Source organism: Zea mays, chromosome 8 (assembly GCF_902167145.1).
Source record: "Zea mays cultivar B73 chromosome 8, Zm-B73-REFERENCE-NAM-5.0, whole genome shotgun sequence".
NCBI lineage: Eukaryota > Viridiplantae > Streptophyta > Magnoliopsida > Poales > Poaceae > Zea > Zea mays.
Genome location: NC_050103.1, coordinates 107254237 through 107266918, shown reverse-complemented (window position 1 = coordinate 107266918; position 12682 = coordinate 107254237). Strand labels below are relative to the sequence as shown.

The 12682-nt window shown below is 63.1% G+C and overlaps 1 protein-coding gene across 1 annotated transcript; it reads left to right on the top strand.

Moving 5' to 3' along the window:
• The first annotated feature begins 10486 nt into the window (after positions 1–10486).
• LOC103635662 (probable carboxylesterase 15) lies at positions 10487–12199 on the top strand. The gene has a single exon (XM_008658067.3). It carries the CDS (start codon positions 10808–10810, stop codon positions 11906–11908), a length of 1101 nt encoding a protein of 366 aa, XP_008656289.1. The 5' UTR covers positions 10487–10807; the 3' UTR covers positions 11909–12199.
• The last annotated feature ends 483 nt before the right edge of the window (positions 12200–12682 follow it).

Sequence of the window (12682 nt, the reverse complement as noted above, 5' to 3'; positions counted from 1 at the left end):
CAAGAGAGAGAGAGAAAGAGGAAAAAAGGAAAAGGATACGAAATCGAACGATGCGGCATACCTTTCTTGGCGCGGTTATTACGGCGAAGGCGAAACGTCGCTCGCTCTTCCTGCCAGAAGCGCCGCCAGTCCCGCCGCGGAGTTAATGCGACGGGGCGAGTGGTTGGCGGGGCGACCGTTGCGCGTGCGTGAGCCGTTCGAGGAACGGCTGTTCCGCTTCGCGTTTTTAATCCCGCGTCCGGTCCGGGCGGAACGTTGGAACCGGTCTCGCCTTGGTCTTTATATACCCGGGAGAGGGTCTGGTGACGGTTCTTTGCTCCGCTTCCTGCCTCCCTCTTAGGTTTTCGCAGCCCGAGAGACTTAGCCAGAGAAGAGGAAACCGCCCTTCCTGCCCCTTGCGCTGCCATCCCTTCCGCTCGGTGATGGCTGACCGGGTGACCATCATCTCGCCGCGCGATCCATGGCCTTTTTCCACGGTGACGGCGAGTGATCTGGAGGATCTGGTCGGCGAGGGTTTGCTTCGCCCTCTCACCGATGAGCAGCGACCGGAGTGGATTCCTCCCGTGGGCGGAGCCGCTCCGTCCCCACCGCCGGGGTACATCGTGAGCTTCGTCTCCTTCCACGAGCGGGGATTCGGTGTGCCGGCGGGCCGCTTTATGCGGGCGATCCTGTACCACTATGGGGTGGAGTTGCACAACCTCACCCCCAACTCCATCTCGCAGGCCGCCATCTTCGTAGCGGTGTGCGAGGGGTACTTGGGGATCGCCCCCCATTGGGATTTGTGGACCCATCTCTTTTTTGCGGAGCTTTTTGCCTCGCCGATGGGGGAGAGGAAAGTCCGCGCAGCAATGCTGGCCGGCGGTTGCACCCTCCTACTGAGGCAGTCGCGGGCGTCGCTGTATATTCCTGCCATCCTCGCGTCCTCGAACAAGGGGTGGCAGCGCCGGTGGTTCTACCTCCGGAATGACGGCGAGTTGCTCCTGCCGTTCTCCCAGCGAGTAGTCACCACTGCCACCGACGCTTGGCGCCACGGGACCCCGCACGAAAGACAGAAGAACCTCGAACCCCTTCTCCAGGCCTTGGAGGTGTTGCGGAAGGGGGGACTCACCGCTGCGGGAGTGATTGCCGCCATCCACCGTCGGAGGGTGCTTCCCTTGGCGAAGCGACGACTGTCGCTTTGGGAGATGACCCCGGAGGCTGACTGGGAGGGCTCGCGGATGTCCTCTGATCCTCTTCCCTTCGACGCCCTCCAATGGCGGGTGTCCGTCGCGTTGGGGAAGCCGGACCCCCACGCCTTCTCCCAGCTTTTGATGCGCCCCGACCGAGGGTGCGTGACTCTGGTGAGTGTCCGCTCCTTCCTTCTTCATACATCGGGTCGCTCCTGGTTCTTACGATCGGGGGGTTTCCCCCCTTTCTCCAGGAGGTGGGGTGGCACAAGCCTTCCCTGCCACGGGTCCCGCAGGATGCGGTGGACCGAGCAGCGCGGCGGGTCGCCGCGGAGGAGGAGAAGAAGAAGAAGGACGTGGAGAAGGCCCGGGCCCGCGAGCGGAGGCGGGCTCGAGACGCCTTGGAAAAGCTTCGTCGCTGGCAGGAGAGGGAGGGGCTCCCGAGGGAGCCATCACCGGAAACGCCCGACGACGACGACGATGATGGAGATGATGACGAGGAGGACGACATGGCCGCCCGCCTTGGCCTCAGCCCCGGCTTGGGGTTTGGCCAGGAGCCGTCAAGCCAGCCCCCGAGCGGGCTGACGCCGTCAGTCCCCGGAGTCGGGGCGTCGGGGTCCCGGCCCGAGGGGCGGGGGCAACCCGAGAGGGCACCTGACCCCTCGGCTGGAGGAGCTGAGGCCACCCCGGAGGGCCAGGCCAGGGCGTCTGCTCCCCGAGAGCCGCCGCTCGCGCCGGCAGCACAGGGAGGCGACCCTCAGGTCACCGTGACAGTGCCTGGGCAATCTGCCCCCCGGGCGTCCAAAGCAAGGGTGGTGCCGAAGTTGCCAGCGAAGCGGACCTCGGCGGCGGTTCCGGGGGTCGAGATCCGAGAGACTTCCCCCCAGGCACGGTGGATCATGGCCCAGAGCGGGTAAGTATCTCGGAATGTCTTCGTCCTGGCTTTCCATTCATATGTCCCGGCCGTGATTTTTCTTTTTCCCTCAGCAAGCGAAGCCATGGCCTGACCGACCTGGCACCCCGGAAGGCCCTTAAGACGACGCCGGCCTGTGCGGCCAGCGCCGCTCCGGGCCTTGCCGTTCAGCCGACCTTCTCGCAAGGCGTTCCACCGCAGGGGGCTCGGGCGGCACCGGTCGCCGTGGAGCAGGTTCCCGAGGCTGGCTCTTCTGCCGAGGCGGCCATTGTGATAGGGGAGGCGGCTGACGCTGACGCGGTCCCGAGCCCACCGGTCGAGCCGGCCATGCCGGCGCCTGCCGCTACCGAAGTCGCCGCCGTCCTAGTCGGAAAGCGACCGGTTGCTGCCGACGTTGAGACGGCTGATGCGCCGGCGCTTGGTGCCTCGGAAGAGGGGGGCGTGGAGGCGCGATCCGTCTCGCTGGGCGGCAGCCTCGTCGCTGTGCGGCAGAGGTCCGAGGGCCGGTGCCAGTTGCTCCGGTTCCGGACCCGTGAGGCCTCGGACCCCGTCTTCGTTCTCGACGATGAACGGGAGGACCAGTCCTGGGATGAGCTCCGCGAGTGTGCTGAAGCAACGGTGGGGTCGCTCCGGTCGTCGCTGGAGGTTTTCTGCAGGGACGTCCCCAAAATCTCCAGGTAATGGTTTCAGGCATACCTTCTCTCTTCTGTGACCGAGGCGTTCTTCGTGACGCCCCGCTTCCCTCCCTCAGGATCTGACGGATCGGAGCGCCGCCAAGTCGTCGTTCATCCGCCGCGAGGTCGACGTCTGGGGCTCGCTGCGATCCCTGAGGACCTCGCTCGCCGGGGCTACTGCGCGCCTTTCTCAGCAGGGTGCCGAGGTGACGGACCTCCAGTTGCTCTGCACTGACCTGAGAGCCGAGGCGGCAGCGGCGCGCGCGGAGACGGCCGCGGCGCGCGCAGAAGCGCAATGGCAGCGGTCGGAGTTCGACCGGGTCGTCGAGGAGCGGGACCAATCTTGGGGCCGGGCTGCCAAGGCCGAAAGCCGGGCCGAAAACCTTGCAGCCGACTTAGCCGTAGCCCAGGTCGCGGCCTCGGAGCAGCGTGCCCGAGCCGGAGGTATGCCTTGGCCATCCTTGGTTCTCGTTCCTGTTTGTTTCCTCTACTTGTGTTTGAGATCTTTCTTCTGGCTGTTCGCAGAGCTCGAGTCCGCCCTTGATGAGTCCGCCAAGGCGCTTGCCGAGGCGCTTGCCGGGGCGGCCGAGCAGAGGGAGGCCGACCGCGCGGCCATGTCCGAAGCCGTCTCGGACGTTTATCGGATCCTTGGCTCCGGCGACGTCCCCTCAGGAAGCTCCCCTCAAAGTCGCCTTCAAGCCTTGGGTGATCACGTGTGCGGCAGACTCCGCGAGGCGCTACACCACGGCGTCAGGCGGGCCTTCGCCGTGCTCGCTTCCCACTACGTTGTGGACCTGGAGCGGGTTAGTGAGGGGTATTGTCTTCCTGACGAAGACGAAGCTGCCCTGGCAGAAGTCCAGCGGCTCGACGCGGTCGCCGCGGGTCCGAGCGCAGTGCTGGCGACCACCTTTGAGGCGGAGATCCTCCCCCCTGCGCCGTCGCCGGAAGCCGAGGTGGACTTTACCGAAGGCGGGGGCGGAGCTGAAGGCGCGGCTCCTTCCCAAGGCGACGCCTAACTCTGTTGGAACAGTTTCTGTTGGATGCGCGTGTGTCTTTCTGCGGCCGCTGAGGCCTGAACACTTTGTTTCCATTGCATGAAGTCGTACTCCTCTTCCTTTTATTTTGCGTGTCCGGCTTTACCTGTCAATAACAGGGTGGCTTCCCGAGTAGGGGTCATTTTTCGTGGCGGGTGATGAGTGAGGTGTCCCTAACCCGGAGGCATAGGAGTTCCTCGGCTCAGTCGACCTTGCCACTTACATGCACCCACGTTCGCTCCTTGGGGCCCTGCTTCTGACATAGCCGGGAGAACGCAAAAGCCTTTTTGACCGAAAATTTTGGAGGTCGGGCTCTGCCGAGGCGAGGCTGACCTTTCCTTGACGACTGAGACTTGTGTGGGAGCGAGGTATACGAACAGCTTGAAAACATCTTAAGGGTAGAAGCGACGTAGCTGTCGGATGTTCCAAGCGTTGCCGTAGACCTCGCCTTGACCGCCGGCCAGCTTGTACGTTCCGGGCTCCAGAACTTTGGCGATGACAAGCGGCCTTTCCCGGGGGTGCGTGCAGCCCCCGGGCGCCCCCAGCAAGGGCTCGGGGTGCTATGCGATGGTCGCGATCTTCTCCGGGTTGGCTTCGATGCCCCGCTTGGAGATGATGAACCCCAAGACCATGCCCTAGGGCACCCCGAGGACCCACCTTTCGGGGTTGAGCTTGACGCTTTCCGCCTCTTTTATGGACTTCGCCGCCATTAGCTTGTGGATCTCCTCGCCTATCGCTCTGCGCTTCTCCTCGTTGAATCGGCGCAGAGACTATTTGACGGGTCGGGCTCCGGCCCGAATACCCAGCGAGTGCTCGGCGACATCCCTCGGTATGCCGGGCATGTCCGAGGGACTCCACGCGAAGACGTCGGCGCTCGCGCGGAGGAAGTCGATGAGCACTGCTTCCTATTTGGGATCAAGCCCGGAGCCGATCCGGATTTGCTTGGAGACGTCGCCACTGGGGTCGAGGGGGACGGCCTTAACCGTCTCCACTGGCTCGAAGTTGTCGGCGTGACGCTTCACGTCTGGCACCTCCTTAGAGAGGCTTTCCAGGTCGGCGATGAGGGCCTCGGACTCGGCGAGGGCCTCGGCGTACTCCACGCACTCCATGTCGCATTCGAACGCGTGTTTGTACGTGGGGCCGACGGTGATGACCCCGTTGGGGCCCGGCATCTTGAGCTTCAGGTAGGTGTAGTTGGGGACGGCCATGAACTTCGCGTAGCATGGCCTTCCCAGTACCGCGTGGTAGGTTCCTCGGAACCCGACCACCTCGAACGTCAGAGTCTCCTTTCGGAAGTTGGAGGGCGTTCCGAAGCAGACAGGAAGGTCGAGTCATCCGAGGGGCTGGACGCGCTTCCTGGGAATGATCCCATGGAAGGGCGCAGCGCCTGCTTGGACAGAGGACATATCAACACGCAGGAGCCTGAGGGTCTCGGCGTAGATGATGTTGAGGCTGCTGCCTCCGTCCATAAGGACCTTGGTGAGCCTGACGTCGCCGATGACGGGGTCGACGACGAGCGGGTATTTCCCCGGGCTCGGCACGTGGTCGGGGTGGTCGTCTCGATCGAAGGTGATGGGCTTGTCGGACCAGTCTAGATAGACTGGCGCCGCCACCTTGACCGAGCAGACCTCCCGGCGCTCTTGCTTGCGGTGCCGAGCCGAGGCATTCGCCGCTTGCCCACCGTAGATCATGAAGCAGTCGCGGACCTCGGGGAACTCTCCTGCTTGGTGATCTTCCTTCTTGTCGTCGTCGCGGGCCCTGTCACCCTCCGCGGGTGGCCCGGCCCTGTGGAAGTGGCGCCGAAGCGTGACGCACTCCCCAAGGGTGTGCTTGACGGGCCCCTGATGATAGGGGCACGACCCCTTGAGCATCTTGTCGAAGAGGTTGGCACCTCCGGGGGGTTTCCAAGGGTTCTCGTACTCGGCGGTGGCGACAAGGTCTGCATCGGCGGCGTCGCATTTCGCTTGCGACTTCTTCTTGCCTTTCTTCTTGGCGCCGCGCTGAGTAGACGCCTCGGGAGCATCTTCCGATGGGCGGCCCTGGGGTTGCTTGTCCTTTCGGAAGGTAGCCTCGACCACCTCCTGGCCAGAGGCGAACTTGGTGGCGATGTCCATCAGCTTGCTCGCCCTGGTGGGGGTCTTGCAACCCAACTTGCTCACCAGGTCACGGCAGGTGGTGCCGTCGAGGAACGCGCCGATGACATCCGAGTCGGTGATGTTGGGCAGCTCGGTGCGCTGCTTCGAGAATCACCGGATGTAGTCCCGGAGGGACTCTCCCGGCTGCTGCCGGCAGCTTCAGAGGTCCCAGGAATTCCCAGGGCGCACGTTCGTGCCCTGGAAATTGCCGACGAAGGCTTGGACTAGGTCGTCCCAGTTGGAGATCTGCCCCGGAGGCAGGTGCTCCAACCAGGCGCGAGCGGTGTCGGAGAGGAACAGGGGGAGGTTGCGGATGATGAGGTTGTCATCGTCCGTTCCACCCAGTTGGCAGGCCAGGCGGTAGTCCGCGAGCCACAGTTCCGGTCTCGTCTCCCCCGAGTACTTTGTGATAGTAGTCGGAGGTCGGAACCGGGTCGGGAACGGTGCCCGTCGGATGGCCCGGTTGAAGGCCTGCGGACCGGGTGGCTCGGGCGAGGGACTCCGATCCTCCCCGCTGTCGTAGCGTCCCCCACGCCTGGGGTGATAGCCTCGGCGCACCCTCTCGTCGAGGTGGGCCCGACGGTCGCGATGATGGTGCTCGTTGCCGAGGCGGCCCGGGGCCGCAGGCGCGGTGTTGCGCGTGCGCCCGGTGTAGACCGAGGCTTCCCGCATGAATCGGGAAGTCACGGCATGAGGTTCCGAGGGGCATCCCTGCCTTCGGGAGGCAGAGCTCTTGGCCCGTCGGACCGCGGCGCCTTCCAGGAGATTCTTGAGCTCCCCCTGGATCCGCTGGCCCTCGGTGGTTGATGGCTCCGGCATCGCGCGGAGAAGCATCGCTGCTGCAGCCAGGTTCTGGTCGACCCCACTAGATGCGGGTGGTGGCCTGACCCTGACGTCGTCGGCGACGCGGTGCTGGAAACCCTGGGGCAGATGACGTATTTCTCCGGCCGGGGGTTGGCTCGCCCATGCCTGCCCGACATCCCGGCGGATCGGCTCAAGCGCTCCTGCTCCCTCGTCGAGCCTGGCCTGCACCCCACGGATTTGCTCGAGCTGTGGGTCATGGCCCCCCGCCTGAACGGGGACCACAGCTAGCTCCCATGGGATGTCAACGCGAGGCACCGGCCTAGGGAGGTCACCGTCCTCCCGCATGCCGAGATGGTTGCCTTCGGGGGGACCCCCTAGATCGACGTGGAAGCATTCACGACTTGGGCCGCGGTCCTCGTCGCCGAGGCTACGGCTACCGTCGGAACAGTCGGAGAGGCAGTAGTCACATGCGGTCATGAAGTCCCGCAAGGCACTGGGGTTGCCAAGTCCAGAGAAATCCCAACAGATGCTGGGGTCGTCGTCTTCCTCGGACCCAGAGGGCCCGTAGGTCGAGACGTCCGTCAACCGGTCCTAAGGTGACCGCATGCGAAAACCCAGAGGGTTTGGACTCGCCTCTACGAGAGCGCCCGCCAAAGCGAGGTCGCTAGGCGGGTTGAGGCTGAATCCAAATGATGTGGGATGGGAATCGGTAGGTACCTCTTGGTCGACGAGCGGTGATGAAGTCACGTCGGGGACTGACTGCACCGTCGTCTCAGGTACGAGGGCGACGTCCAGCAAGCCTTTCGCAAGCGCGCTGGCGTCGTCCGCTTGCTCGGGATTGGCGTGTCGCGGGGAGACGGCGCTCGTCTTCGTCTCAAACGCGAAGTCGGTACCCGGTGCGCCCCCCGTTGGGGTGCCGGCGCCGTCGACTTGCTCGACAGCCGACGAGGCGCTGCCTCCTGCTTGGCCTTGGTTGCCCTGCCTTCCCCTCCGTTGGTGGGGAAGAAGGCGGGACAAGGTCGAAGGTTGTCTTTCCACCACGCGGGGAAGACGTCGTCGATTCCGCCGCCGGCGGGCGGGCTGTCGGCCGCCATTGTCGTCGTCGCGCGGCGGGGGAAGGAGTATCATGTCGTAGCTGCCGTTGAAGGACATGAACTCAAGGCTCCCGAAACGGAGCACCGTCCCGGGTCGGAGAGGTTGCTGGAGACTGCCCATCTGGAGCTTGACGGGAAGCTGTTCGTCAACACACAGCAGGCCCCTACCTGGCACGCCAACTGTCGGCGTTCCGAGACCGGGGGGTCCCTTGGGCCGACGAGTGAGTGTCGCCACGTGCCCCAGCCCAGATGGGTCGAGCGCGAGGGCGAGCGCGAAGGGGGGAGAGCGAGGCGGCCGGCGACCGGCGTGAGAGAGGTGGGAATCCCACGGTCTTCGTGTTCGTCCCACGCCCAGATCGGGTGCGCTTGCAGTAGGGGGTTACAAGCGTCCACGCGGGTGAGGGAAGCGAGCGGCTCCAAGCGAATGCCTGTCTCGTCCTCGTCCCCGCGCGGCCAACCTTCTCTAAGAGGGCCCTGGTCCTTCCTTTTATAGGTGTAAGGAGAGGATCCAGGTGTACAATGGGGGTGTAGCTGAGTGCTACGTGTCTAGCGGGGGAGAGCTAGCGCCCTAAGTACATGCCGATGTGGCAGCCGAAGAGATTTTGGCACCCAGCTGGTGTGATGTCGTGGCCGTCGGAGGAGCGATGGAGCCTGGCGGAGGGACAGCTGTCGGAGCGGTTGGGCCCTTGCTGACGTCCTCTTGCTTCCGTAAGGGGGCTGAGAGCCGCCGTCGTCACAGGGTATGCGGGGCGCCATCATTGCCTATCTGGCGGAGGGAGCCAGACGGGACACCGGTCTTGTTTCCTGCGACCCGAGTCAGCTTGGGGTAGGGCGATGATGGTGCCTCCTGTTGACGTGGCTGGTATGCGCCCTAGGTTGGGCGATGTGGAAGCTCCTCCGAAGCCGAGGTCGAGTCTGTCTTCCGTGGCCGAGGCCGAGTCCGAGCCCCTGGGTCGGGCGAGGCGGAGGTCGTCGGCTGAGGCCAGGGCGGAGTCCGAGCCCTGGGGTCGGGCGAAGCGGAGTTCGTCGTCTTCTGGGGCTGAGCCCGAGTCCGAGCCCTGGGTCGGGCGGAGCGGAGTTCGCCGTCTTCCGGGACTTAGCCCGAGTCCGAGCCCTGGGTCGGGCGGAGCGGAGTTCGCCGTCTTCCGGGGCTGAGCCCGAGTCCGAGCCCTGGGTCGGGCGGAGCGGAGTTCGCCGTCTTCCGGGACTTAGCCCGAGTCCGAGCCCTGGGTCGGGCGGAGCGGAGTTCGCCGTCTTCCGGGGCTGAGCCCGAGTCCGAGCCCTGGGTCGGGCGGAGCGGAGATTGCCGGCTGGTGCCGGGGCGGAGTCCGAGCCCTGGGGTCGGGCGAAGCGGGGTTCGTCGTCTTCTGGGGCCGAGCCCAAGTCCGAGCCCTGGGGTCGGGCGGAGTTCGCCGTCTTCCGGGACTTAGCCCGAGTCCGAGCCCTGGGTCGGGCGGAGTTCGCCGTCTTCCGGGACTTAGCCCGAGTCCGAGCCCTGGGTCGGGCGGAGCGGAGTTCGCCGTCTTCCGGGACTTAGCCCGAGTCCGAGCCCTGGGTCGGGCGAAGTTCGCCGTCTTCCGGGACTTAGCCCGAGTCCGAGCCCTGGGTCGGGCGAAGCGGAGCTTCCTATGGTGCCTCCGGCAGGGCCTGACTGTCTGTCAGTCTTGCTCTGTCAAGTGGCACTGTAGTCGGAGTGGCGCAGGCGGCGCTGTCCTTCTGTCAGGCCGGTAAGTGGAGCGGCGAAGTGACGGCGGTCACTTCGGCTCTGCCGGCTGGGGGGCGCGCGTCAGGATAAGGGTGTCAGGCCACCTTTGCATTAAATGCTCCTGCGATTTGGTCGGTCGGTGCGGCGATTTAGTCAGGGTTGCTTCTTAGCGAAGGCAGGGCCTCGGGCGAGCCGGAAATATGTTCGCCGTCGGAGGGGGGCCTCGGGCGAGACGGAAACCCTCCAGGGTCGGCTGCCCTTGTCCGAGGCTAGGCTCGGGCGAGGCGTGATCGAGTCGCTCGAACGGACTGCTCTCTGACTTAATCGCACCCATCAGGCCTTAGCAGCTTTATGCTGATGGGGGTTACCAGCTGAGAATTAGGAGTCTTGAGGGTACCCCTAATTATGGTCCCTGACAACACCTCGCATGGTACCTCATGTGCAATGTACTTCTCACTGCCATATGCGTATGATCGATTTAGGTCCTATTTGAAAGCAACATAGTTTTTAAGAAACTAGTTTTGATTATTATTTTTAGCTAGGAGAGACTAGCTTCTTAATTTGTTAAGAAACTGTAAATCTAATTTTTATATGCTGAGGCATAAACTGTTATATTTAGAACCACCCCAGTTTCCATAAATTAATTTCTTAAAAACCGGATGGTTCGCCCTTAATTTGCTGTCCTGGTCAGGGTAGCCAGATTACACGATTGATATTTGCCCAATTAGTAGCTTCCACTCGTCTTGTTGTTTTGCAAGGAAATACCTTATTAATTGACATGACTGACCGCATACCACCAGCTACCGAAGTCCTCGGCCGGTCAGATGCCCCGCTTCCCCACCTGCTTAGAAATTGCAGCCAGACTGCCAGACGACGGACTCCCGGCGCCGAGTCCGAGTGTTGTTTTTTTTTATATGTTACCAACTGCAGGTCTGCAGCAGGTTCAGTCTAGCCGGTCCACACGGCTGGCTCCCGGCGTCGCGCTGCGCTGCTCTTCTCACGCGCATGGTTGCCCCCATGCGGCCATGGTCGACGTCGCGAACCCCGCAATTCTGATCGAAATCGCCCGGCCATTCCGTGTGAAACTTCCCTGCGGAGGAGCAGTTCACACGCAACCTCCTGGCCTCCCGAGTCTCTCTAGCTACCTCGACCGCTGCCTATAAAGCCCGGCTATCTGCAGTCCAACACTCCAACCACCAACCATCTCCACCGTGCTCAGGCGTCGTCTACAACGCCGCCCGCACTACCCCCAGCGCATAGCACACTACTCGCAGAAACACCGATGGCCCCTGCCATTGCCCAGCAGCAGCCGCAGGTGCAGCCGATCGGTGTCGGTGGTCGAAAGGTGGTGGACGAGGTTTCCGGCTGGCTGCGCGTGCTGGACGACGGCAGCGTGGACCGCACGTGGACCGGCCCGCTCGAGGCCCTCCCGCTGATGGAGCCGGTGGCGCCGTACGCGCAGCCACGAGACGGGCACACGCTGCACGACCTGCCCGGCGAGCCCAACCTGCGCGTGTACCTCCCCGAAATGGAGGCGGGGGACGGCGCGCGCCTGCCCGTCGTCCTGCACCTCCACGGCGGCGGCTTCTGCATCTCGCACCCGTCCTGGCTCATGTACCACCACTTCTACGCGCGCCTCGCGCGCGCCGTCCCCGCCGCGGTGGTCGCCGTCGAGCTGCCGCTCGCGCCCGAGCGCCGCCTGCCCGCGCACGTCCACGCCGGCGTCGCCGCGCTCCGCAGGCTCCGCTCCATCGCGCTGTCCGCGTCCGAGTCCGAGTCCGAGGACGGCGCCCTCGACGACGGCCCGGCCGCCGCGCTCCTCCGTCAGGCAGCCGACGTGTCCCGCGTGTTCCTCGTCGGGGACAGCTCGGGCGGCAACCTCGTCCATCTCGTCGCCGCCCACGTGGCCCGGGAAGCAGCGGACGACGCGGGCAGCTGGGCCCCGCTCCGCGTCGCCGGCGGTGTCCCGATCCACCCGGGGTTCGTGCGCGCCGCGAGGAGCCGGTCGGAGCTCGAGACGAAGGCGGACTCGGTGTTCTTCACGCTCGACATGCTGGACAAGTTCCTCGCCCTGGCGCTGCCGGAGGGCGCGACCAAGGACCACCCGTTCACTTGCCCCATGGGTCCGCAGGCGCCGCCGCTCGAGTCCGTGCCGCTGCCGCCGATGCTCGTGTCCGTGGCCGAGAACGATCTCATCCGCGACACTAACCTCGAGTACTGCGACGCGCTGCGCGCCGCCGGCAAGGAAGTGGAGGTACTCATCAACCGCGGCATGAGCCACTCCTTCTACCTGAACAAGTACGCCGTCGACATGGACCCCGCCACTGGGGAACGAACCCGAGAGCTCATCGACGCCATCAAGAGCTTCATCTCACGTCATTGAAGAAGTGCAATGACGTACTGTCCCGCACGTGCGGATGCTGATCGTATGTGCTACATGCCTACATGATGTTCGTTTTCAGCACGGGCTGGTCACGGCGAACATTTGAAGACCTGGAGCGTAATCATAGACATTTAAATTCATACTATAATAATAATATGCATAGTAAATGTTACCAATAAACACATCTAAAATTATATTTACAGAATATGTAATTTTGTACGCCAAACCTTACAGGGAATCATGTTTTAGTTTGCTTTTTGAAATTACGGATGGTGTGCCCTAGGGCTCGGATGGTCTGCGCTCCGTGATCATATTAACTCGGACGATTATTCTTATCTTATGCGTGGTCAGGGGCGGATCTAGGATTTTAGGACGATGGTGTCACCATTTATAATTGCAATTCTTTTTTGACAAATTAATAGCAATGGTAACTGGGAACATACCTGAAAGATGAAATTACCATGACTCAAAAGCTCTAGCTTCCAAGCTGTTGGGGGTCTGCTTCATCGCCGAAGGTCCTTTAAGAAGAAACACCTTCGGAAGATCAGCACATAAGCAAATACAGCGCGAAGGGACACGCCGAAGCTACCATCTAGGGAGCTTCGGTATAGCGACATGTCTTGAGACGAAGGGTTGTACCGACTTAAATAGGAAAAGACCAATCGGTCCATGGTAATTTGTGTCATGATTGTAACTAGTTGTCAAGGACATAAATGTAATTTTGACCGGGCTGCGTCCCGTGCCAATAAATAGGTGAACAGCACCCATGTACTG

Bases quoted from the DNA above. Each gene is read 5' to 3' on its own strand.
- LOC103635662 (XM_008658067.3), top strand. From the start codon at position 10,808: ATGGCCCCTGCCATTGCCCAGCAGCAGCCGCAGGTGCAGCCGATCGGT.